General features: G+C 61.4%; 3 protein-coding genes across 5 annotated transcripts; all 3 read right to left on the reverse strand.

Annotated features, from left to right (window-relative positions):
- Positions 1–1,778: 1,778 nt before the first annotated feature.
- CD7 (CD7 molecule) lies at positions 1,779–6,800 on the reverse strand. The gene is made up of 4 exons (XM_023194039.3): positions 4,316–6,800; positions 3,584–3,898; positions 3,113–3,327; positions 1,779–2,345 (listed from the first exon to the last, which is right to left on the reverse strand). Exons 1-4 carry the CDS (start codon positions 4,395–4,397, stop codon positions 2,235–2,237), a joined length of 723 nt encoding a protein of 240 aa, XP_023049807.2. The 5' UTR covers positions 4,398–6,800; the 3' UTR covers positions 1,779–2,234.
- A 132-nt stretch (positions 6,801–6,932) lies between these two features.
- Positions 6,933–20,076, reverse strand: SECTM1 (secreted and transmembrane 1). 3 transcript variants are annotated; one of them, XM_023194040.3, is made up of 5 exons: positions 19,784–20,076; positions 12,974–13,131; positions 10,215–10,523; positions 8,589–8,722; positions 6,933–8,056 (listed from the first exon to the last, which is right to left on the reverse strand). In XM_023194040.3, exons 2-5 carry the CDS (start codon positions 13,065–13,067, stop codon positions 8,003–8,005), a joined length of 591 nt encoding a protein of 196 aa, XP_023049808.1. In that variant the 5' UTR covers positions 13,068–13,131; positions 19,784–20,076; the 3' UTR covers positions 6,933–8,002. The 3 variants fall into 3 exon arrangements, with proteins under 3 accessions (XP_023049808.1, XP_023049810.1, XP_023049809.1); XM_023194042.3 differs by having other exon boundaries at positions 6,933–8,040; positions 8,569–8,722; positions 19,784–19,918; XM_023194041.2 differs by lacking the exon at positions 19,784–20,076 and adding an exon at positions 13,367–13,520.
- LOC111527674 (sulfated surface glycoprotein 185-like) lies at positions 19,274–23,042 on the reverse strand. The gene is made up of 4 exons (XM_023194115.2): positions 22,963–23,042; positions 21,154–21,186; positions 19,784–20,565; positions 19,274–19,380 (listed from the first exon to the last, which is right to left on the reverse strand). Exons 1-4 carry the CDS (start codon positions 23,040–23,042, stop codon positions 19,274–19,276), a joined length of 1,002 nt encoding a protein of 333 aa, XP_023049883.2.
- Positions 23,043–24,483: the final 1,441 nt, after the last annotated feature.

Raw genomic sequence — 24,483 nt, forward strand, 5'->3', positions numbered from 1 at the left:
TGGAGTGCAATGGCGTGATCTCGGCTCACTGCAACCTCCACCTCCCTAGTTCAAGCAATTCTCCTGCCTCAGCTTCCCGAGTAGCTGGGACTACAGGCGCACACTGCCACACCTGGCTTTTTTTTTTTTTTTTGTATTTTAGTAGAGACCGGGTTTCACCATGTTGCCCAGGCTGGTCTCCAACTCCTGAGCTCAGGCAATCCACCCACCTCGGCCTCCCAAAGTGCTAGGATTAGAGGCGTGAGCCACGCACCTGGCCGTACTATATTTTAATGACATTTACATCTTTGCAAACCCAGCTGGCGAAAGGTTACCTCATTTCAGCTGGTGTTGCGTTGACGCGTAGCAATGGGAGTGGTTGCCTGTATTTGTTGCTCATTGTTGGTATTTGCGTATTTTTAGTCGGTGTTTTCTTCCCATGGATTGATACGGCTCTGTATGAATTAAACATACTAACCTTTGATCTGTAATGTACTTGTCAAATATTTCACCCTGGTTTGTAGACGTTTGTTGTTTATTTCTGTTTGCAGTGTTTTTATAGAGGGTTTCATAGTTTCCCACCGTGCAGCTGATTGTATTAGTTTTTTGTCTTTGTGACCTCGATGGATGGTTTGATGGTGACTGCAGTCAGAGGCTCAGGAGCGTCTGGGTCTGCAGCTGTCTTCTCAGCCAGGCACTCTCTCGTATTGATGGAGGTCCTCTGTGTGCAGGACCGAGGAGACCACCGCGGCCAAGGTGGACCACCAGTTGAGCGTGGCTGGGATGCTAGCAGGCCCCAACCCTGCAGGCCTGGGATGAGGCAGCCTGGGGAGGGAGGGGACTCTGATTTCTCCTGATGGTGGGCCTTCATGGGCTGGAGAGGACTTGGTCCTCGGCCCAGAAGGTATTCCAGGTGTCACAGAGACCACATTCAAGGTTGGAGGTCGGCCCGGGCTGCCTATGTGAGGCTGGGGATGCTGACCAGAGGCCAGCTCCTGCACATGAGTCCTGGACACCAGGACAGTGGCGTAGAGCCTGCACAGAGGCAGCTGGACAAGGCTGTGGGGGTGTCCTGCACAAAGAGGACCCCCGGTTAACGCGCCAGTGTGGCAGGAGGATGGGCTTGAGGGGTGGGTGAGGGGTGGGTGAGGGGCAGGTGTGAGGGGTGGGTGAGGGGCGTGCACAAAGGCCCCACCTTTGCTCTCCGCCTGTGTCACAGGCGGCAGTGAAGTGCAGTGTTTGGGGCCCTAGCAGCTCCCCTGGCAGTGGCTGAGGGCCAGTGCTTCTGTCTCCCCCGGGAATGGGCGAATGGTGGCTCCCGTCCCCACGTGCAGCATGGGAGCTGCGCTGGCCCAGGAAGGTCTGGAGAGTTGGGCTGCGTCTCCCCCATGCCTCTGAGAATGAGGAGGAGGCACCTTGCACCTCGGGGCACAGAGGGGAAGCAATCAGGCTGCTCCAGTGAGGCAGGCCTTGTGCTCAGCTTGCTGGTCCCAGTGTGCCCTGGGGTCGGCCTCAGAGGCTGTGTCGCTGCAGTGGAGGTGGGGGTATAGGGGGATGGGGAGGCCGTTCTGAGGCTCCTGAAGGGCCCCTGGGTCCGGCCTCCACCTGGACTGGTGGATGTGCTTCTTCTCAAGGGTCAGGGGCCCCCAGGGCTCCTTTCAGGGCTGGGGTGGGAAAGTGCTCCCTTCTCCACCTTCAAGGCTGCAGCTGCAGAGCCCCAGGCGGAGGCCTGGGGAGGGTCTGCAGTCTCAGCCACCTGCCCTCCCTGGCTCCTGCTGGATGAGAAATAAATGCAGAAGTCAGAAAAGGAAGCATAGAAGCCTTTATTTCTGGTACGGCTGGGTGGCGGACTGGTCTCCGGTCCTCTGCCGGGCTGCCGGGGCTTGGGGGCCTGTTGGTGGGTGGGCCGGCACTGACAGGAGAGGGCTGCGTGCTCAGGCCCATCCCACAGAGAAGCCCTCCTTGGCCATGGTTGGGAGATGCAGTCAGGCTTCCTTCTCGTGACAGCGGGGCTGGGCAGGGAAGGCTTCCCGGAGGAGGTGTCATTGTCCACTGAGAAGCACCGTGGGGCCCAGCCACTGCCTGTGTGTCTGCTCAGAGCTGGGCAGGGCTGGGCCCTTCAAACTCTGCTGCAGCCGTGGGAGGACAGCGGGGTGGGGGGCGCGGCGGGGTGGGGGGCGCGGCGGGGTGGGGGGCATGGTGGGGCAATGAAGATGCTGGGGAACCACGGGTGGGGCATAGCCGGGCCCACTGGGTCACTGGTACTGGTTGGGGGAGGACAGTGTGTTGCAGCGGCTGTGGGACATGTCCTCGTACACCACACACGCCGCCGAATTCTTATCCCGCGACGAGCACAGTTTCTTCATCTGAAAGACAGGACCTGCTGTTTCCAACCAGTGGCCAGCGTGGTGTCCTGGACCCCACCCCACTCCGGTCAGCTTTCTCATTTGAACGCGAGAGCCCCATGGGACTCCTCTGGGCCGGCCCCAGGTTTCCTGAGCCCCAGGGCTTTCCAGCAGAGCCTTCCCCGACAGGGCTGGGTCAGACCCCAGGGCGCCTCTGAAGAAGGAGAGTGGAAGCGGCTTGGACTGGCCCCCGCAGCCCAGGCCAAGTGGGGCCCCTACTCCAGCCCCAGACAAACAGAAGGGACCGAGGGCAGGGGTCACGGCCTAGACTCTGTGTCTGTCTGAGGCTCCCTTCCCTTCCCACAGCCACACAGCACGCCCGCACACTCCAGCGTGCACACACAGTCCTCAGAGACCCCCCACACACTCACACCTGCACATGCGCACACGTGCACATGTGGGCCCAGAGCCTGGGCGCTCCCTCCTCCGCCCACGCACTCCAGCGTGCACACACAGTCCTCAGAGAACCCCCCAACACACTCACACCGGCACATGCGCACACGTGCACACACGGGACCAGCACCTGGGCCTCTCCCTCCCCCTCTGGTCGCTTTGGTGCTGGTTTCCCTCCCTCCCTGCCAAGGCCACTTCCACCCTGAGAGCTCCAGGGCCTGCAAAGGAGGCAGTGGGTACTGGGGCTTTCCTCTGGGGCTTTGGCACCCTCCACACTGCTCTCAGGAGAGGGAACCATCTGTGGGGGTGCAGTGGCAGCTGGGGCTCACACTGACCTGCGTCCTCGCCAGCACACATGCCACCCCCAGGCCCAGCCCGAGGAGGAAGCAGATCACTGCCAGGGCCACAGGGAGGGCAGAGGCTGTCGGCAGGGCAGGGAGGGCAGAGGCTGTCGGCCGGGCAGGGAGGGCAGAGGCTGTCGGCGGGGCAGGGAGGGCAGAGCCTGTCGACCGGGCGTCCGAGCATCTGTGCAATCCTTGGGACTGTTCCTCTGGGAAGGAAGAAGGAAGGAAGGGATCCTCCCAATGGAGAACTTGTTAGAGCCCCCGGGGTTTGGGGTTCAGGGCAGGGAAAGCTGTGGAGCAGAGGAGGGGCAGCTATCTAGGAGGCTGCTGGGGGCGGTGGGCTGGGAGCTGGAACAGTTCCGGCACGTGTAGGAGGGAGGGTCCCCCGACAAGGGCTGGGGGAGCAGAGCCTGGCCAGCAGCCTGGGCTGGGGGGGTGGTCTGGGATGGGCACATTCCCTACCTGTCACCAGGACCAGGGTGCCGGAGCCGTAGATATTGACCTCCGTGATGGCCTGGCAGGTGTAGGTGCCAGTGTCCGACGGCTGCAGGCGGTGCATGGTAATAGTCAGGTTGTCCTGGGACCCCGAGAAGTCAATGCGGCCCCGGAACCGTTTGTCCGTAGTGGGCACCACCCTGTCCTCGTAGTAAATGATGTCTTGGGGCTGTGGCCCGAGTTGCTTCAGGTAAATCCCATGCAGGTCCCCGCTGGTGGAGCAGGTGATGTTGACGGAGCCTCCCGCGGGGGCAATCGTGCAATGGGGAGACTGGTGCACCTCTAGGGAGGACCTGGGCTGTCACCACCAGTCTGGCCAGAAGGACAGAGAATGTCCTTCCTGCAGGGGACAGTGGTGGGGACAGTGGGGCCCTGGGACAGCCCAGGGATGACATGTCGCCACAGACACGGTCGGTGCCTTACGGGGGCGTGGAGCAGACCTGGGCACCCGCAGCGGTGTGTGCTCAGGCACTGTGAGGCTTCTTCCTCCCACAGCAGCGGCCCTGCCTGGACAGCCCCGGCCATTCCCAACGGGGTCCACCCTTTTTCCTTCTCTTAGCGAGTCCCCGGACACTGGAGGCCACTCGGCACCCCACCCGCTTCCTGGGGGCTGTGCTGTGGCCCAGGTTGGGGGCGCTGAGCTCACGGGGCAGGGAGAGCTCCGGAGCTGTGGCCACGGAGGGTCTGGGAAGCTCTTACCTTGGGCGACCAGGGCCCCAGGCAGGCCATGAGCCAGCGCCAGGAGGAGGGGCAGCAGCAGGAGCCTCGGGGGCCCGGCCATGTTCCCCACACCAAGCTCTCCCGCCTGATGAGTGCAGCTGAGCCCCTCTGGGTCTGCAGGACCCCACAGAGAACAGCACACAGGAGACCGCAGGCGCTCAGAGCTCAGAGAGGGCTTCCTGGAGGCGGTGCCTCAGACCAGGGTAGTGATGTGGGCCCGGTGGGAGGGGCGGCCTCACCTACCCCTCCCCAGCACTGCTTCCCCGAGAGCTGCCCTGAGATCAGGGTGTCCCTGTCCCTCCCCGCCCCTGCAAATCCACAGGGAGGAGGTCAAGGCCTGGGGCTGGGCAGACGAGAGGACAGAGAGAAGGGACCCCCTGGCTGGGGACGGGCGACAGGGTCTGGAGGTGAGGGGCAGGGCTGCCCCTCAGCCTGCCTGGTCCTCTGGGGTACTTTCTGCTGGAACCCAATTTATGCCCAGAAATCTGGAGTCACCCATAAGTCACCCACACAGTGCACAGGAGCGCAGGGTAGGCCAGAATTAGCACCCCCCAGTTTGGCCGTGGGGAAGGAGGCTGGGCCTGTGCCCGTGCCCAACACTGCAGCCGACCAGCCAACCGTGGCTCTGTGTTCCATGTCCTGGGGACGAGAGGGCTGAGCCGTGGTCCAGGCCTGAGGTTCCCCCACCTCCCTGGGAGGAGTGTATCAGGCCACAGTGCCCAGCTTCAGGGGCTGAGGGAGACCTGTGCCTGGCCTCTAACCCCAAGGGGACTGAGTCCTCTGGGACAGGGCATTTCTCTGTCCTGACAGCCACAATGACAAAGCATTGATGTCGGTGCCCAAGCCAGCAGGTGCAGCACATGAGCAGGAGCGTGTGGACACGCGTGTGTGCAGAGACGGGTGCGTGTGGACACATGTGTGTGCAGAGACGGGAGTGTGTGGACACGCATCCACAGTGATGGGTGTGTGTGATTCCACGTGTGTGCAGAGACGGGTGCACGTGACTCCACGCATGTGTGCAGATGGGTGCGTGTGGACACGTGTGTGTGCAGAGACGGGTGCACGTGACTCCACACGTGTGTGCAGACGGGTGCGTGTGGACACGTGTGTGTGCAGAGACGGGTGTGCATGACTCACGCATGTGTGCAGAGACATGTGCCCGTGACTCACACATGGACTTGCAGCCCTGAGCTGCTTCCCTGGAGGTCCCAGCCACAGCAGCCGGTGCGGAGACACTGGTGGGGCTGTGGGGCGGTGCAGGTTTTCTGCTGGGCTGAGGGTCCTGCAGGAGCCGGTTTCCCACCCCAGGCTCTCCATAAACAAGAGACAGAGGATTTGGGGGCAGAATCTTGCCCAGAGGCCCTGGAGCACCCTAGTGAGGTGGTGGCGTGAGGCGGTGGCGCGAGGCGGTGGCGCGAGGTGGTGGCGTGAGGCGGTGGCGCGAGGCGGTGGCGTGAGGTGGTGGCGTGAGGTGGTGGGTAACTGCGCTTTACAGAGCAGCCCCTCCTCTGGCCTCTGCTCCATGCATGCATTGGGTCACCAATGTTCACCGAGCGTCTTTATGCCAGCCTCTGTGCCAGGAGCAGGGGACAGTGTGGAACAGGGGCCCTCCCGCCTGGAGCTGACCTCAGGGAGGCCAGGTGGACAGCCAGCAGGACACGGGGCGTGGGTGTGGCCCTCAAAGGCCAAGCCAAGAAGGGGTCGTGGGTGAAACCAACCGGGGCCCCGGGGAACAGCATTCCAGGCAGAGGGATCAGCAGGGCAGAATCCCTGAGGCCAGAACGTGCCCGGTGTGTCTGAGGCCAGCATGGGGCCAGGTAGGGTTGGGGGTGCAGAGGGAGACACAGACCCCACACGCCGCGGGGGAAGGCAGCATGAGGACCAGCAGTAAATCCCAGTAGGGAGAACAGACACAGAGATAAGCCACCAGGAAAAGATGAAGATCCTCAGGGACTCCAGCCCCAGGCTCTCCTCCTGGGTTTCCTGCCTGGGTGTGCAGGGGACGTGGCGACCACCGTGTGCCCCACCCAGACTACCGATTTCCAAATGACCTTGAGGCCGGGCACAGGGGCTCATGCCTATAATCCCAACACTCTGGGAGGCCAGAGTTGGAGAATCGCTTGAGCCCAGGAGGTCGAGCCGTGATCACGCCCCTGCACTCCAGCCTAGGCGGCAGATCTAGACCCTATCTCCAAAAAACAAGAAAAAAGAGAAAGAAAACTTTGATTGACCTGAAGACACACCAATGCTCTTCAGCCTGTGTAGGCAGGTGTGATCCCCGTACGGGGGTCCCGGGTGCACGGGGGTCCCTGCCGCACGGGGATCCCGGGCACTGTGCCCACAGGACATGATCTGACCCAGCAGAGTCCCGAACCCAGCACGCGCACGGGAACCTTATTTTAACCTGAGACACAAACGTGCACCTTCTGGACCCTGGCTACGGCCCTGACCCTCCGGGCGGCCAGCTCCGCGAGGTCTTGGTCACCGGGCGACGCGGTGTCCCTGCGGGGTCTCCAGCTGGCTGGGGGCTCCCCGTGTCTTCATCTTGAGGACACCTTAGGGACGTTTGGGGGCTTAAAGCCACTGAAGACGTTTCTTTCAGATTTTTGTTTTTCATTTTAAAAATTGCATTTCCCAGCTACTTGCAGGTTTGTGAGTCGGTTTGTTTTCTTCATTTCAGAGATTCAAGTCATGGAACTTTTTCAAAGAACTGAAGGGGGATTCCCGAAGTTATTTTTTCACCCGATACACATCAAGACGTCAAAGGGCTCCGCCGCAGTGACGAAGACAAAAGCAGGAACAGATCTGGGTCCAAGGAGGCCTGGCAGGTGGGGTGGGCACGAGGGAGCGATTCCCGGGCGACCAAGAGACTGAGGGATGCACGTCAAGCCCCGGAGGGCAGCGTCCACCTGACCCCCAGCCCGAGCGGCCACCGCCTCCTCCTGGCCCGGCCTGCGCTGCCCCCTGGCGGTAGGGCCAGGAGCCATCCCAGCTTCTAACCCCTGCACCCCACCTTGGCCCCTGGGGCTCCCACAGAGGGGCCCCCAAAGCCTGCCATTGGTCACAGGCGTATTTGGCCAAGGCCCCTACAGCCCTGAAATGGAGTGTGTCTGAGGTTCCGGCAGCGGCCCCCTCACTTGGGCGCGGAGCCCCAGGAGTGGAGAGAGCAGACCCCATACCTAGGGCTGGACTCAGGCTGGGGTGGCAGAAAGGGAGCCCGGTCTCTGGGTTTGATGAGGGCGGAGGGAGGGGCATGGGTCCTGGTAGGTCGCGTGCTGTGGAGGTGAGGTGTTCACATTTTGGAAACTGAGGAAGCAGAGCTTGGAAGACCTGGGGGGGTGGAGGGGAAGGGTCTGCACCCGCCCTGGAGTGGGTGACACAGAGGCCCAGCCTGCCACCAGCGCTCCCAGACCCTCCCAGGCAAGTCGGTGTCTGTGCCCTCTGGGTGGGACTAGAGACCCAGGCCCTGCCCCCAAGGTCGGCACTCAGGGCCGGCTCTCCTGTGTCCTCTCTGCCTTATAGGTGGTTATGGGTCTACGGCATCTGGAAACAAGGGTTGGGGAGACAGCAGCTCCAGGGCTCCAAGTGCTGAGGGTTTGACCACCAATGCCGGCGGCCTCGGAGTAGGCTTGGGGTCTGGGGTCCACAGGCCGGGGGAGGCTCTGCTCAGGCCCTGCTGTACTCCCACTCTGAGGGCTGGGGTTCTAGGAAGACCTTCATCTGCGGGGGAAGGAAGGAGGTGCCTGCGTGAGCTGCATCCCCTGTGCCCACAGCTCTGCCCTCAGGCGTGCGCTCACACTCATGGGCATGCACATGCACACTCCCACCCCCAGGTACACCGCGTGCCCTCACAACACACACCCCTTCCACACACCCCCAGCCCTCACTTTGGTTTTGAGCCTGCTGGAGGTCGAGCCCACTTCCTATGGCACCCTAAGCAAGAGGTTCCCTTGGCTCAGAAACTCCAGGTTCTGTCCCTGATGGAGACCACATGCCCTGCCATGCTGCCCTCCAGGGAGTCCTGGGGACAGCGAGGGCTTGCAGGGAGGGCAGGGCGGGTCTGGGGAACCTGGCTCTGTATCCTTGACCACAGCTGGCTGGGCCCCTGGCGGGGACGGGCTCTCTGGGACTGGTGCTCCCCCCACCCTCTCCTGGAGCCCCGGCAGGTGCAGGACAGTAAGGCTGAGCTTAACCTGGGGCGGCCCCACCCAAGACTCCCCACCCGCACATACTGGGGTGCAGGGCCTCCTACCTCCCGGCGTTGCTGGGAACAGCGGCACCTGTACCAGGCGAACATGCCCGTAAGAGCCAAGAGGATGAAGATAGCAGTGACCACCACAGGCACAGGCCAGGACCCAGCGTCAGGGGCGGACTGGGGTTCTGCACCTGAAGGAGGCAATTCAGCGGTGGACAGGTGGGTTGGGCATCCCCCACCCCCAGCCTCCTCCTCCTGCACACCCCGGGGGTGAGAATGAGCCCCGGAGGACTGCACCGCCCTTGCCCAGGAGGTACAGGAGTGGGAGGGAGCCAGGAGGAGAGGGGGCGCAGGACCACAGAGGTGGGAGGACACCCGGGGCACAGGTGCCACGGGGCAGGGAGGGAAACATCTACTCCTGGACGGGCGCTGGCCTCGTCCTTCAGGCCTTGGGGCTCTGGGGAAGAGATGCAAGGGCAGGTGAGGGGCCTGCCCTGATGCGGCCCCCACAGGGCCAGGTATCTGAGAAGCCCCATACCTGAGTCCAGGAAGGGCTCACCACATGCCCTGGGGGTGGGGAGCAAAGCAGAACCCAATTTGGGTGACCCGGGTGAGTCAGAGCCGGGTGTGGTGAGGCCATGTGGTGAGGGCTGGGAGGGGCCATGGAGGCTCCTGAACTTTGCAGGAAAGGAAGGGGAGGGGTGGGGAGTGGGTCTGGGGACTGGAGGGGTCTGTGGCCCTGCACAGTGGTGTGGCTGCTCAGGGCCTAGGGAGCAGGTGGGAGGGGCTTGGAGGGCAGCACAGAGGGCCCGGGGTGCTCTGCTGGCCATCACTGCTTTCTGGTTGAACCAAATAAGTAGCTGGTGGTGGCGGCTGTGGGCCCTGAGTCGGGGGAGAAGAGGCAGAGGGAGCAGTGGGCTGGGCGAGTGGGGACATGGCTGGGGGGTGGTCATGCCTGTGTCGGGGGAGCTGAGGCAGAGAGTGGGGCAGTCAGCATCCCCTGAGGGCAGGAGGAGAGGGGTGGGGACAGGGAAGGGTGGGGCTGGTCCCAGCCCTGAAGACAGGAGGGGCGAGGGCAGGTGTGGTCTAGGCGCTTGTTGAGGTGGACAGCATGGGAGTGGGAGATGCGGGGCAGGACCGTGTTCATGGTCACCAAGGGTGGTGGGTGAGTGATCTTGAGCACCTCTGGGTGACCCCAGCAAAGGGAGGGCAGGTGCCTCAAAGCCGGGCGCTGCGGGTCCGGAGGGCCTCTCAGAGCACAGGCATTTGGGGTGCAGCTTCCCCACACAGCTGGGGTGGGAGTGGCAGGGAGGCAGGGGGTGCCTGGGCTTCCGGGCTGCAGGGTGCGGCCCTCGCCCCCGACAGGCAGGTGGGGCTCCTTCAAGGAGCAGAGGGTTTGTGCTCCGTGTTGTGGGTGGGGCTCTGGCTGCCTCTGTGGGTCTGTGCCCCCTGAGCCTCCAGCCCAACACCTGCCCCTCCCAAAGGGAGAACTGTCCCAGGAGGGCAAGAGGCCTCCACCCCGACTCCCCACCCCGGCACCCCGTCTCCTGGCAGCCCCGCTTATGCCTGCTCTTCCTCCTCCTCCTTCCCTCTCAGTCTCAGCCCTCCTCCTGCCCAGGCCCCCTCCCCTCCTTGTGTCCCCTCTCACTCCCCTCCCCCTTGCTCCCCCCAGCCTCCCCTCACCTGAAACCTCCAGCATGACTTGTCTGTTATTTCTCTGGCGTCCCACGAGGTGCCAGGTGTACAGCCCAGCGTGGGAGTCCCGGGTGCCTTTGATCACCAGCTGGGCCACGCCTCCCTGAACTTGGAGCTGCCAGCCGTCCCGGGAGAAGTAGCCTGGGGCCACCTCATTGAAGATGGTGCTCTCCTGCCCGTGGGCACGCAGCTTGATGTTGACGTGGGAGAAGGCGTTGGAGATGTTGCAGGACATGACGGCGTTCTCGCCCCGAGACACAGAGACCACGCCCTCTGTGCAGACGGGGCTGTCCCAACCTGTGGGGCCGGACAGGGGCACGCACGGATCAGGGCTGGGCCTCAGGACACTGGCTGGCTGCTGTGCCCAGGGCCAGGGCCGGGGCAGGAGACAGGGCCTCTAAGGGACACGATGAACTATGTATACGTCCATCCGACCCAATCAGCACATATGTCTTGTGTGGGAAGAATAAAATCGCAGCAAAAAAAGAAGGGTGGCTCTCCGTGTGTGTTTGTGTGTGTGTGCGCGTGTGTGTGTGCGCGCGTGTGTGTTTGTGTGTGTGCGCGCGTGTGTGTGCGCGCGTGTGTGTGTTTGTGTGTGCGCGCGCGTGTGTGTGCGTGTGTGTGTGCGCGCGTGTTTGTGTGTGTGCGCGTGTGTGTGTGCGCGCACGTGTGTGTGTTTGTGTGTGCACTCATACCCATGTCTGTTCCTTGGGGTATGTCAGCTTGGATGAAGACATTTCCTATCAACTCTCTCCCCTGTACATTTCCACTGGGGTGGGCGAAGCCAGACCCTCAGGGGTGTGCCGGGCGACTGCGCTGTGGCAGGAGTGCTGCTGCTGACCTGCCGAATCACCCTCTTCATGGGAAGCAGTGGCCAAGCCCCACCTCCCTCAGCTCCCCCCTCAGTTTCTCCAAGGCCTAGGCCAGGTGCAGGTGCTTGGCTGTGTGAGGAAGGGCAGGACTTCTGCAGACACCCACAGGCCAGCCTCAGAGGCCAGCAGAGCAGACACAGGTTCCAGTCTGTCCTTGTGGGACCCAGCCTGCGCCGTCCCCAACATCCCCTTTCCCCTCCCAGGTGCCCACTCAGTTCCAGGTGGCTGGGCCAGCTCCACACACAGCTCCACAGTCCTGGGAGGTCAAGTTCTTGTAACAAGCCAGTGTGTCAGTCTCTCTCTCCCGCCTCCTGTGTGCACCCTGCCCAATAGCAACCCGTGCAGCTGCTTCCCTCAGAGGTCCAGGGCCTTTGCCCCAGCAGCCAGCTCAAGGATGCCTGAGATTCAGGTTGTGTGGCCCTGAGCATGGTACCAGCCTGGGGTCTTGGTGCTGCCACTGTCCCTGCTGCACCAGCGTCCACTGTGACTGGACACGGATGGACGGATGGACGGCAGGGTGAGCTCTTGGGGAGCACACAGCATGCTGGGTGGAGCCACCATTGGCCACATTTCAGTAAATACAAAACCACATGGCAGGTGCCACATGCTGGCAAGTGCCAGGGGCCTTGGTGCCCATGGGAGGGGGTGGGCTTCAGGGGCACCTGGCCTTCAGGCTGGACTGAGTTTCCTCGGACGAGCAGGCTGGCTGCCTGTCTGGGTGCTCTGAGTGTTCAGGGACCGCAGGGCCTCTACAGGCCATTGCAGAAGTTCACACTGTCTAGAGGGCAGCGTGCGGCTGTCGGGGGCCCGTGCGGCTGTCGGGGGGCCCCAGCCAGTTGCAGTTTGGAGCCACTCTTGCGGGGTGGGGCCAGAATCTCCCGAAACCTGGGTTCCTCCATCTGTGATTCTTCTGTTTCGGTTTTGTTTTGTTTTTTGTTTGTTCTTAGGATTCTGACTGAACTGCTTTGGGATGTGGTTTGGGATGCGGCTGAGCTCTGATGCCTTTTAAAAGCCCCTCAGGTGGCTCAGTGGCTCACGCCTGTAATCCTAGCATTTTGGGAGGCCGAGTGGGAGGATCACTTGAGCTCAGGAGTTTGAGACCAGCCTGAGCAACATGGCAAAACCCTGTCTCTACAAAAAATACACAATTTAGCCAGGTATGGTGTGCATATCTGTGGTCCCAGCTACTCGGGAGGCTGAGGTGGGAGGATCACCTGAGCCCAGGAGGTCAAGGCTGCAATGAGCCATGATTGCACCACCGCACCCCAGCCTGGGTGTCCGGCCTGGGTGATAGAGGTAGACCCTGTCTCAAAAATAAAGAAAAGAAAAGCCCCTCAGGTGACTTTGCTGCATAGGTTGGGGGTCTAGAGAGCTGGGGAGGATCTCACTGGGGGACCTTGTTCAGATGCCGATCTACTCCTGGCAGGCCTGAGATGCACCTAAGGAACCCCCAGACCAGGGCTGCTGTCCATTTCCTGGTCACAGCACAGGTCGTAACTGACCCAGACCCTCTCACTTAGAAACTGGTCGTAATCTTGGTCCTTCCCCACAATTGCTGTGACAGTGACCACCAGGTACCACAGTGGCCACCGCCTCCCGTCATCCACGGCGGGACACAGCCCACCCACCACTGCCCTCCACCCACGGCGGGACACGGCCCACCCACCACTGCCCTCCACCCACGGCGGGACACGGCCCGCTCACCACCGCCTGGAGCAGCCCAGCTCCGCACGGCCGGGCCCTGGGTCTGCAGAGTCGGTCATTATCGGGGGCCTGGTGGCGTCTGGACCCAACCTCAGTCCACCCCTCCCACCCCTGCCACGTCCCCACCGGGCTCCCCTTTCCCCAGCAGAGAGGCAGGACCCTGAGACTTACCTTCATTCTGAGCACTCAAGGAGGCAGCCAGGAGCAGGAGGGCCCCCAAGGGCCAGGAAACGGGGCCAGGGAACACCAGGGGGCAGGTCTGCATGGCTGGCGGGACTTCGGCAGCCTCAGGGGCCCCTGGTCCTTGTCACTGGTTCTCGGGACACTCCCTGGAGGAAGGAAAGCCCGTGGGTCAGATCCCCTGTGGCTGCCAAAGGGGACAGTGGGAGCGGCTGTCGCCTGGCGGGGGCTGGGAGGCTGGGGGTCCCCACGCTCTTTCCTGAGCGGCTGTGCCTGGGATGCCAGAGCCTCCACCCTCCGTCCCTTCCCTGTGACTGCAGAGGGTGTGCGATGCTGGCTGCGCGCGAAAACACAGTTCCCTCATGGGAGTTCCCTGCAGGTCACCTGCACTCTGGTGTGTGGCGTGCACTGGGAGCTGGGGGCAGGAGACAGAGTCGCCCGAAGCACGGCGGGGACGTCTGACTTGTGGGTCAGTCCTTTTGTTTTACAATAAATTACTCATGACTGCGCCTGAGGGTGTTTCCTGTAGAAATGGGTCAGGACAGGTGGAAGCTTTGGTAGCCGCCTCTACTTAACACTGTACAAAGACCAGCTTCCAGCCCCAGCCCCTCACCAACGCAAAGCACGAAATCGATTCTCCGTCTACTTTGGAGCACGTGTGTAATATCACTGCACGCCCAGGGCACAACCCCAGGCCCTCACCAATGCTCCTCCGTCTACTTATCCGTCTACTTAGGAGCACGTGTGTGATATCGCTGCATGCCCAGGGCACAGAGCTTCGTCATTACAATCCTCAGGTGTCTGTCTCCTCTTTGGTGCTGTCCAGACCTCCAGTCACTCACAGAGACCCTCACATGACCAGCACCCACCGTCCGCCTCCCCCAGCCAAGCCCAGTGCTGACCACAGCCTGTAGTCAGCACCCCCCAGCCCATCTACCGGCCCCCCCCCGCCTGTCCACCGGCCCCCCCGCCCGTCCACCGGCCCCCCGCCCGTCCACCGGCCCCCCTGCCCGTCCACGGGCCTCCCACCCCCTGCCCGTCCACCGGCTCCCCTCCCGGGGCAACGCTCAGTTGCGTTCCTTTCGAATCCATCGTTTACACCTCTGTGCGTTCCTAACACACAAGTCAGCTTTACCTCTGCCGCGCCAGCTGGCAAAGCAGGCTGCTGGGCAGCTTCCAGCACGCGAGCCTCCTTCTGCTATCTTGCCTTGGGCCTGCAAAGGCTAGGGGCCGCCTAGCTGTGTGTCTCCTCTCCCGCCAGGCAGAGGCAGCTGCAGTGCACACACGCACAGTGCCAGGGGCGGGGTCAGAGAGGCAGGGATGAGCCTCTCAAGGGCCCCAGCGAGGTCCCGCTTCTGTGCTTCCCACGGGGCCCCACTCATGCCCTGCATACAGTAGGTGCTGGATATATGTGGATCTGGGTCCCCTGAGAGCAGCTGGGGGATGAGGGTCCCTGTGTGGACGCTCCACAAAGCCCCACCTGCCCCCACGCAGGAGCTCAGCTTTGCACAGGAAAGTGCCCTAATCCTAACTCAATCAGTCCGTCTGGTGGGGTCTGGGCCGATGCCCGTGCTGGTCAAAAGTCAGGCCCTCACCTGGACCAGGTGACATGCTTTTGCATGAACCTGCTGACATGCCTGCTGGACTTTGAAAGGCACCAGGGAAGGGAAAATGAGGGGAGGCGGCCTGGGTCTGTTCCAGGTAGGGCAGCGGGCGAGGCCCAGCAGGAGCCCTGGCAGGACTTGCCCTTCAGCCAAGAGAACACCACCTTCGAAGGAGGCTGGGGCAAGGGTTCCTGGCCAGGCTGCCCTGCCTCTCGGGTCCCTGCACCTCTGCTGGGAAAAGTCCCTCAGTAGGGTGGTGACTCCAGCCCTGCCTCTCCCAGCTCCCAGTGCACCCCACACACCAGAGTGCAGGTGACCTGCAGGGAATTCCCATGAGGGAACTGTGTAAAGCGACCTTCAGACGAGCTATTTATAGATGTCTGTAGTTTTGTAGATGTGCGTTTCTCCAAACAAACCTCACAGCAGGACACGTCACCAACCCCGAGGACCCCATGTCACCAGGGGTCCTCCCAGAGGCTGGAGTCTGGGCCTGCTGAGGACCAGGCTTGCAGATGGGCTCTGGCCTTCTTGTCCCATTGGCCCAAGTGTCCCAGCCCCCTCTGAGCCTACCTCTAGTCATCTCTGGGCCCTGTACAGCCACAGGCAGCCGCCCGGTCATTCCCACACTCTCACCGTGGTCCTGCCTCCACACGGAAACCCCTGCCAGCCGCGGAGTGCAGGTGTGCGGACACTGTCCCTGCAGGTGGGCACGTCACCAACCCCGAGGTGCTGCTGAGGCTCAGGGATGGTCCCACGTTGGCGCAGGGTCGGGGTGTCCCAAGGTCTGGGTTCCCCACTCCAGGTAGCTACTGCACTCAGGATGAGTCCAGTCCCTTCTGTCGGAAACCCCACCCCACCATGCCAGGGCCTGGGTTCGAGGGGAGGGAACCCACACCTGAGACCTTTTGTGGCCTCTCACTAACACCCCCTTTCCTGTTGTGACCCCTCAGGGCTGCTCAGATGGGCTTGGAGACAGGCTAGGGCCCCATCTCCCGTCACGCATCCAGCATTCTGGATTAGCTGGAAGCCCGATGGGGTCTCTCTGGGCTAAAATCAAGGGGTGGGCCAGGGTGGTCCCTTCTGTAGGCTCCAGGCAGAATCTGTCCCTCTCAGTCTCCAGCGCCCAGAGGCATCCGCATCCCTCGGCTCACAGCCCCTCTGCCACCTCCCCACCACCGCCCCCCAGCTGCTTTCCTTGTCTCCCCGACTCCCCTCCTCCCTCCCTGTCCTGGAGACCCTGTGGTAGCATCAAGGGCCCCCCTGGGTGACCCAGGACACACGCCCCAGGTCAGCACCCGAGACTTCATCCCATCTGCACAGTCCCTTTGCCGTGTCAGGTTCTGGGATGAGGACATGACATCTTTGGTGACTGACAGCCGACCACAGAACCCCCATCCCCAATGCAGTGGGAGACCCAGGCCACCTGGAGACCCCCGCATGGAGGTGAGATTCACACAAGGAGACCGCAGTTGGGCCTGGGTCCGGCTCCCCCCACCCCACGCTCCACGACGCCAGCTCAGCCGGCCCACCTTGGAGCCATGCAGATGGACAGCAGGGAGGGCCGGGGCTGCTGGGGGCTCTCCCACTGCTCTTCACACCACCCCGCTGACCGTGTCCGGGAGGGGTGCCCTGCTGTTCTCCCCAGGCTGCTCTGGGGGGGTCCTGCCCTCACCTAGAGCCCGGAGGCCATCTGAGTCTGTTTCATAAATGCTTCCAGGGACTGCCCCTGCCACTGTGCTAAGGGTGGGAACTCTGGGCACACAGCCAAAGGTCACAGATCCCCAGAGCCCCGAGAGTGCTGCATCCACCCCACCTGCCCGCCCAGGTGCTAGCTCTGCCACCTGTCTGTGTCCTGAGTCAGCCCTGACTCAGAAAAGAGCGGCTCCCTGAGCCAGACCTCAGCAGCTGGGTCCTGAAGGCCCCCAAGGGCCAGCTGCACGCACCTGGCTTCATGCCAAGCTCCTCCCGCCTAGCAGTGGCTGTGTCTGCCTCCCCTCCGCCCTGAGTGTCCCAAGTCTGCCCGCTCTGCATTCCATGGGGCCAGCAGTGCGGTGGAACCTCTGCTCTTGGGGGCTACAGCGGCTCCTAGATGCCTCTGCCGCCGCAGGTGGACCCTGCAGCTCCATCTCCCAGCCTCCCTGCCCGATTGCTTCCCGAAGACCCAGGGTCCTGGGCTGCCCTCATTGGGGAGAGGGGGGTGGGAGTGAGAAGCTGGCACTGTCCCTCTTTCTGGCCTCATCCCCTCCATGGTCTCAGCCCCTGGCGGCCTGGACTGCACCGTTCTGGAGATGCTGTCTCCCCGCCAAGTCCCTTCAGCCCAGCTGTGGTGGTGGCTGCTGCTTCTCACACGTGGATCCTCTCGCTGCCTCTCCCGGGTCATCCCTTCCTCCCAGCACCTTCACCAGCTCCCCACTGAGCGCCCTCCGATGTTGGTGGCCCTGACCCTTGCCCAGCCAGGGGTGAAGGGCAGAAGGGCTGGGCTGGAGGGTACTAGGAGCAGGTGGTGGTGCCCTCCCCATCGGTCCACACCCGGCAGGCGGCGGGAAAGGTGTGGAATGAGTCAGCCGTGGAGGGGTGCCCCAGGCCTGGAAGACCCCTGTCTGGCTTGAGAATGACTTTGAAGGGCTCAGGGGGAAGGGAGTTGAGGGGAGACAGGATGGAGAGTGGCATTCTGGCTCTACTCTGAGGCTTCAGGCTGCGGACTGTGCGTGGCCCCAGCTCTGTCTGGGCAGCAGGTGTCAGCAACATTGGGTTGCTGCAGGGAATTTGCTCCGTTTATTAGAAGAAAACGCACCCTGGCGACACAGGCCCCGCTCAGGTCATCAGGCATCAGTGTACCTGCACATCTGGTCACATCTGAGTCTCAGATAAACAACCAACGATGTCCTGGTAGAAGCTTGTCCCGTGGGACACCTGGGACACACTTATATTAAAACACGATTAATGATCTCAAACTCAGATGTTGCTGGGTATCCTGTGTCAGCCCTGTCACTCTGCCCCTGTCTGCCTGAGTCCTCTCCTGCCATCCTCCTGACCAGAGGCGTGGGCTCGAGTTGAAAACCGTGCAGTGGCTAAAAATCAGAGACAGCGCAAGCGGCAGGGTGCAGCCACAGGGAAAGTGGCCAGGTAGGCGGGGACCGGCGCAGCAGCTCCATTTATGGTACAAGGAGACCAGGCTCAGGGAGACTAGGCGCACGGAGCCTCAAAACTTCTAGAGTGGGTCAGGCGCGGTGGCTCACGCTTGTAATCCCAGCACTTTGGGAGACTGAGGCAGGTGGATCACCTGAGGTCGGGATTTTGAGACCAGCCTGGACAACATGGTGAAACCAAGTCTCTACTAAAAATACAAAAAAATTAGCCAGGCCAGGTGGTGTGTGCCTGTAATCCCAGCCACTTGGGAGGCTGAGGCAGGAGAATTGCTTGAACCCGGGAGGCAGAAGTTGTGGTGAGCTGAGATCGTGCCACTGCACTCCAGCTTGGGTAACAAGAGCAAAACTGTGTCTCAAAAAACAAACAAACAAACAAAACAAAAACAAAAAACAAACTTCTGGAGTGGGAAAAGATGGAGGCAGCAATCAGATTTCTCTCAAACCACGAAAACAGGGGTCGGCATCTGAGGAGCTGGCACCAGACACAGCAGGGTCTGAAAGCTCCCGGACCAGGATTGACGGACAGGCTTGGAGCCGTTCCCAGTGACACGCCTAGGAAAGCTCACACACCACCCAGCACGCCTGTGCGCGCTTATTCCCGCTCCCCGGTGCCCCGGGCGCCGGCCTGTCCCGGCTCCCACAGGTGCTGGGTGTGTGGAAGCTCAGGTCCCCTCGGGCTGGGTTCACTGGGGTCCTCCTGTGTGATCAGCAGACTCTACCCCCACAGCACCTGAGGGGTGGCTGACAGTGCTTTCCCAGCTGCTGCAGGGGCTCAGTGAACACAGGTGACCCCACATCTCTACAGAGAATGAGCACACCAACACCTCTCAGAAGACAGCTGCAGCCTGCAGAGGCCACGGAGCCCACCCAGGCCCACGGTGTGGACGTCTCTGACCTGGTCAGCAAAGTCCCCTCAGGCCTGGGGGCTAGATCGGCTGACCCTTCCTCCTCAGCATTTGCTCACCTGTCCCCTCTGTTGGTGGCCTCCTGTCTTCCTGCTCTGGGCTCAGCAGCGGCCCCCTGGAGAGGCCCTGCCACCACCCCCCGCCCTGCTGGAGACAGGCCTCCTGCCCTGGCCCCGGCAGCCAGTCACCCTGGGCCTCCCAGAAGCCAAGGATCCTCTGCCAACGACGCGCAGAAAATGTGCTTCTCAAGCTGCAGGTGAATGACCAGTAGTGGGCAAGGAACTGAATGTGGAGATTACTGCGGAGTCAGCAAAACCAGCGCGAGAAGGGGCAGCTGAGGGCCTGCCTGGGTGAGGGGAAGCCTCACGGTTCCTGTTTCATGAGTTCGCTGTGAGTGCACACGAAGCTGTGGTTGTGGAGTGTGCAACAGTCCACGCGTGCCTGCGTGTGCTCATGTGTGCGTGTGTCCACCAGCTCGTGTGCACTCGTGTGCACGAGTGCATTTTGCTCCCAACTTGGTCGCAGCGACAGCGCAGGGAACCCCGGGTGAGGCTGAGGACCAGGAAAGGCGGAGGGCGCTCCGACTCACTGGACTTAGGGGAACCCCGGGTCCGAGACGCCGCCTCTGTCCCTTCAAGACTCGAGCCCGGGGCGCAGGGCAGAGACGCGGGTCCCCACACGGCCTGCAGCTCGTTCCCGCCCCTCCCGGAGCGCGCCCGCTGGGCCCCCGCCCACCTGGCCTGAGCGCCAGCGGGGGGTGACGGTCCCCGAGGCAGAGGCGCTGCAGCCCCAGAGTCCCCATCCCTGCGCGGACCGGCGACCCCAGTGCACCAAGAGGCTCTAACACAGAGCGCCCAGCACCGAGTCCCCAGCACCGAGTCCCCAGCACCGGGTCCTCAGCGCAGAGCACCCAGCACCGAGTCCTCAGCCCCAACTCCCCAGCACCGAGTCCGCAGCACAGAGCAGCCAGCACCAAGTCCTCAGCACCAAGTCCCCAGCACCGAGCCTCCAGCACCCGGTCTTCAACCCCGACTCCCCAGCACCGAGTCCTCAGCACCGAGCCCCCAGCACCGAGTCCCCAGCACCGAGCCCACTCCGCGCCCGCCGCTCTGGTTCCCCGGCCCGTCCCTCTCCGCGCCTCACCAGGTCCGCTGCTGGACGCGCTCCTCGGGATGCAGCTTCTCCGCGCCCCGGAGCCCCAGGAAAATGAAACAGACGGGAGGGAGGGGCCGGGAAGGAGGCGGCGGACCCGCGCCGGACCCACCTCCCCGATGAGGAAGGAGCGGGGTTTACGGGAAGCCGCGGAGTTTCGGGAACACCCCGCGTTCGCAGCAAACGTGACAGGGAATTTATTGTTTTCATGCGAGGCACTGCACCCGCGGTTCACGCTAAAGGCAGCAGGAAAACGGCCAGGGGCGTTTCTCCAGGAGAGTTCGCGCCTGGGCGGGTCCAGCTCGCGCGCGGCGCGGGTTCCCCGCGGGGCAGGTTGGCTCCGCTCGCAGCTGCCGCGAGTCTGTGCATGGGGCGAGCTGGGCGGGTCCAGGGGGCCGCTGCGGGGCTGCGGGGAGCGGGGCGGCGGGGAGCGGGGAGGCGGGGAGCGGGGAGCGGGGCGGCGGGGCGCGGGGCGGGGGGGCGGCGGGGCTGGGGGGCGCGGGGCTGCGGGGAGCGGGGCGGCCCCCAGATGGCCGGGGTGCACGGGCAGATTGAGCGGGGCAGCGGGAGGGTCAGAGGCCCTTTCATAAAAGCGGGCAGAGCAGAGGAGCGATCCCCCCAGCTCCCGCGCAGAGGGTCCTGCACCTGCGGCCCCGGCCTTCGGGCGTCCTGAGGCCCCTGCCAAGGTGCTGGCCTGGCCGGTCCGGGAGGAGGGGCCCAGCGTGTTGGGGCAGGATTGGGGTGCGGGTGGAAGGCTCCAAGATGCATCTGGGCTGGGAACGCACAGATATCCCAGGTGGGTTGAAGGTGGGTCGAGGAGGCCTGGAGGACCCGGTGCATGGCGGGGTGGCAGGCGGGCCACATCCTCCACTAGAACCCAAGGGGGCACGCGGGCAGGTGCGGGCGGGGTCAAGGATGAGGTGGTATCTTCGGGACACTAGGAGGAGGCCCCACAGGCTGCAGTCACGTGAGCGGGCAAGTCCCCACCCCACAGATGGTGGGGGACACCGGGGTGTGGGCAATGCCCCCAGTTTCGTGGAAGAGAGGAAGAAGCAGAACCAAATTCTGTGAAACCCTCAAATCTGGGGAATGGACAGAGCAGGGCCAGACTGGAGCTGAACCTTGGGGCCTGCAGCCATCAGACCCAGGGTCCAGAGGTGCATAGCACCCAATAAAGTCCCCCGGGGTGTTCAAAAGAGAAACTGTAACCAAATTGGCAGGTGAAACACAGCCTGTCATCCTCCCAGCAAGATGGCACCATGGCCGGGGGACAGAGGTCAGATTCCCCAGCTCCCGCCCTCGGGGAACCCCCAGCCACCCTGGCTGCCAGTGAGATGCTGGAGAAGGGGCTGAAATCCCACCTGCCCACATCCTCTGCACAGAGGGGCTTGTCTCTGAGGCCACATGCCCCGGCAGCCACAGCTTCCTTCTCCTCTTTTCCTGCCCACTAGGTCTCTAAACTCAGAGGGGGCTCCAGTTCCTCGGGGCGGGGGTTCCGGCTGCTTAGGTAGGAGCACTTGCACTGTGAGGCCCTGGAGGGCAGCTGAAGGCTGGCAGACTTTTGTCCCGTGATGGGACACCTTTGGGAGTTGGAGGAAAACGCATATCCTGATAAAGCAATCATGTTGTGAAAGTGAAACTAGTTTATTTTGTTTACTTTGAAAGTAATACAGGCACAGAAACAAAATAGAATGAAACCAACTGTTGCCTTTTCCTCCCCACCCTGGCTTCAATTCCCAGGGCTGAGTTATGGACACTGCCTCACTTATCCTTCTAGAAGTTTTCCTGGTCCATACAAACAGCACAGTCATCCACTCATGTTTCTTCATTTCTTTCTTTTTTTTTTTAGACAGTCTCGCTCTGTTGCCCAGGCTGGAGTGCAGTGCTGTGATCTCGATCACTGCAACCTCCAACTCCTGGGTTCAACTGATTCTCCCGCCTCAGCCTTCTGAGTAGTTGGGATTGCAGGCATGTGTCACCACGCCTGGCTAATTTTTGTAGTTTTAGTAGAAATGGGGTTTCACCATGTTGGCCAGGCTGGTCTCGAACTCCTGACCTCAGGTGATCCACCTGCCTTGGCCTCCCAAAGTGCTGGGGTTACAGGTGTGAGCCACTACGTATGTCTGGGGCAGTATCTTTCTTTCTTTCTTTCTTTCTTTTTTTTTTTTTTTGTGACAGAGTGAGGCTCTGTCACCCAGGCTGGAGTGCAGTTGCGTGATCTTGGCTCACTGCAAGCTCCGCCTCCCAGGTTCGCACCATTCTCCTGCCTCAGCCTCCTAAATAGCTGGGACTACAGGCGCCCGCCACCACACCCGGCTAATTGTTCTGTATTTTAAGTAGAGACGGGGTTTCACCGTGTTAGCCAGGATGGTCTCGATCTCCTGACCTCATGATCCACCTGTCTTGGCCTCCCAAAGTGCTGGGATTACAAGCGTGAGCCACCGCGCCAGGCCATATCTTTCCATTTCTGTACAATGCTGGGATCAGGCATCTTAGGGTAGGTACGTGGCTCATTCCTTCACCCTTGGCCTGGCCTTGAATCACAGCCTCTGCTGTGCCAGGTGACATTGGAGTTTCATTTCCTTTCTGTTCTAGGAATTTGTAGATTTCGGTTGTGATTTCCTATTTAACTCTCCAAATTATTCAGCAGCATATAATTAAAATCCCCAAGGTCCTAGAGCATTTGCTTTTCTTTTTTTTGGAGACGGAGTCTTGCTGTGTTGCCCAGGCTGGAGTGCAGTAGTGCTCACTGCAACCTCTGCCTCCCTAGTTCAAGCGTTTCTCCTGCCTCAGCCGCCTGAGTAGTTGGGACTACAGGCGCCTGCCGCCACGCCCGACTAATTTTTTTTTTTTTTTTCGTGTTTTTGATAGAGACTGGTTTCACTATGTTGGCCAGGCTGGTCTCAAACTCCTGAACTCAGGCAATCCGCCCGCCTCAACCTCCCAAAGTGCTGGGATTAGAGGCGTGAGCCACCCCGCAGGCCACGTTTGCTTTTCTTTGTGTTATCAACTTGTAACTTGATTCTCTGGGTTCCCTGCCTTTCAACCCTGCCTGCCCACATGACTGCAGCCTGTGGGGCCTCCTCCTAATGTCCCGAAGATACCTCCTCATCCTTGACCCCGCCACCACCTCGGGTTCTAGTGGAGGACATGGCCCACCTGCCACCCACCCAGGCACCGGGTCCTCCAGGCCTCCTCGACCCACCTCCAACCCACCTGGGATATCTGTGCATTCCCAGCCCAGATGCATCTTGGAGCCTTCCACCCGCACCCTATCTCCTGCCCCAACAGGCTGGGCCCCTCCTCCCAGACTGGCCAGGCCAGCACCTCCGCAGGGGCCACAGGATGCCTGAAGGCCTGGGCCACAGGTGCAGGACCCTCTGCAGGGGATCTAGGGGGATCGCTCCTCTGCTCTGTGCGCTTTTATGGAAGGGTCTCTGACCCTCCCGCTGTCCCGCTTATTCTGCCTGCGCACCCCAGGCCACCTGGGGACCGCCTCTCCAGCCCTCAGCCCACACACAGACTCGCAGCCTCCCGGGAGAGGAGCCAGCCAGCCCTGCAGTTTTGTGCATGACTCAGTCATACCCACTGCTCACTGACTGGAAGGGTCTCACAGGTCCTTGCGACGTGTAATATTCTCTGACTATTAAGAGCAGGGGTCTCTGCAGGTGTCCCTGCTGTCAAGGCGTCAGTGGGGTAGGTTAGGTCTTTTATATATTTGTCAACTTTTTTTTTTTTTTGAGACAGAGTCTCACTCTGTCGCCCAGGCTGGATGGAGTGCAGTGGCGCCATCTCGGCTCGCTGCAAGCTCTGCCTCCCAGGTTCACGCCATTCTCCTGCCTCAGCCTCCCGAGTAGCTGGGACTACAGGTGCCCGCCACCACACCTGGCTAATTTTTTGTATTTTTAGTAGAGATGGGGTTTCACTGTGGTCTCGATCTCCTGACCTTGTGATCCGCCCGCCTCGGCCTCCCAAAGTGCTGGAATTACAGGCGTGAACCACTGCGCCCGGCCTGTTCTAGGAATTTTTAATCATATATTTGGAGGCTTTTATTTATTTTTTTTAAGAGATGGGGTCTCCTGTAGTTGACCAGGCTGGCTTGCAGTGGCTGTTCACTGGCAGGATCGTAGCTTAGTATGCCCTGACCTCCTGGGCTCAAGCAATCCTCCAGCCTCAGCTTTCTGAGTAGCTGGGACCACAGGCAGACACCACAGATAAAAAATCTTATCTCAAATGTTTGCTTGGGTCTTTGTCATTTTGTTCCTCTTGTTCTTGTCTTGTGCTAAGCTGATTCTATCTATTTTGTAATATTTGGGAGTTGTAAAATGTGAGGCTAATTTTAAATTCTTACCCAGCACGTGTTTCTGCTTTTGATGGAATCCACAACCCAGCTTGTTATTTTCCACCTGAAAAGGCTGTGCTCCTCAAACATCCAGTTATGTTGCCCTGAGCCCCCTCTCACTTGCCCATCTTCTTGGTATTTCTGTTGGGATTTTACTGTCTTTATAGCTTAACTTTATTTTAATTATATTTATTTATTTATTTTCTGGGGATGGAGTCTCACTATGTTGCCCAGGCTGGAATGCAGTGGCACGATCTCACCTCACTGCAGCCTCCGCCTCCCAGGTTCAAGTGATTCTCCTGCGTCAGCCTCCCTAGTAGCTGGAATGACAGGCGCGCACCACCACACC

Source organism: Piliocolobus tephrosceles, chromosome 16 (assembly GCF_002776525.5).
Source record: "Piliocolobus tephrosceles isolate RC106 chromosome 16, ASM277652v3, whole genome shotgun sequence".
Lineage (NCBI taxonomy): Eukaryota > Metazoa > Chordata > Mammalia > Primates > Cercopithecidae > Piliocolobus > Piliocolobus tephrosceles.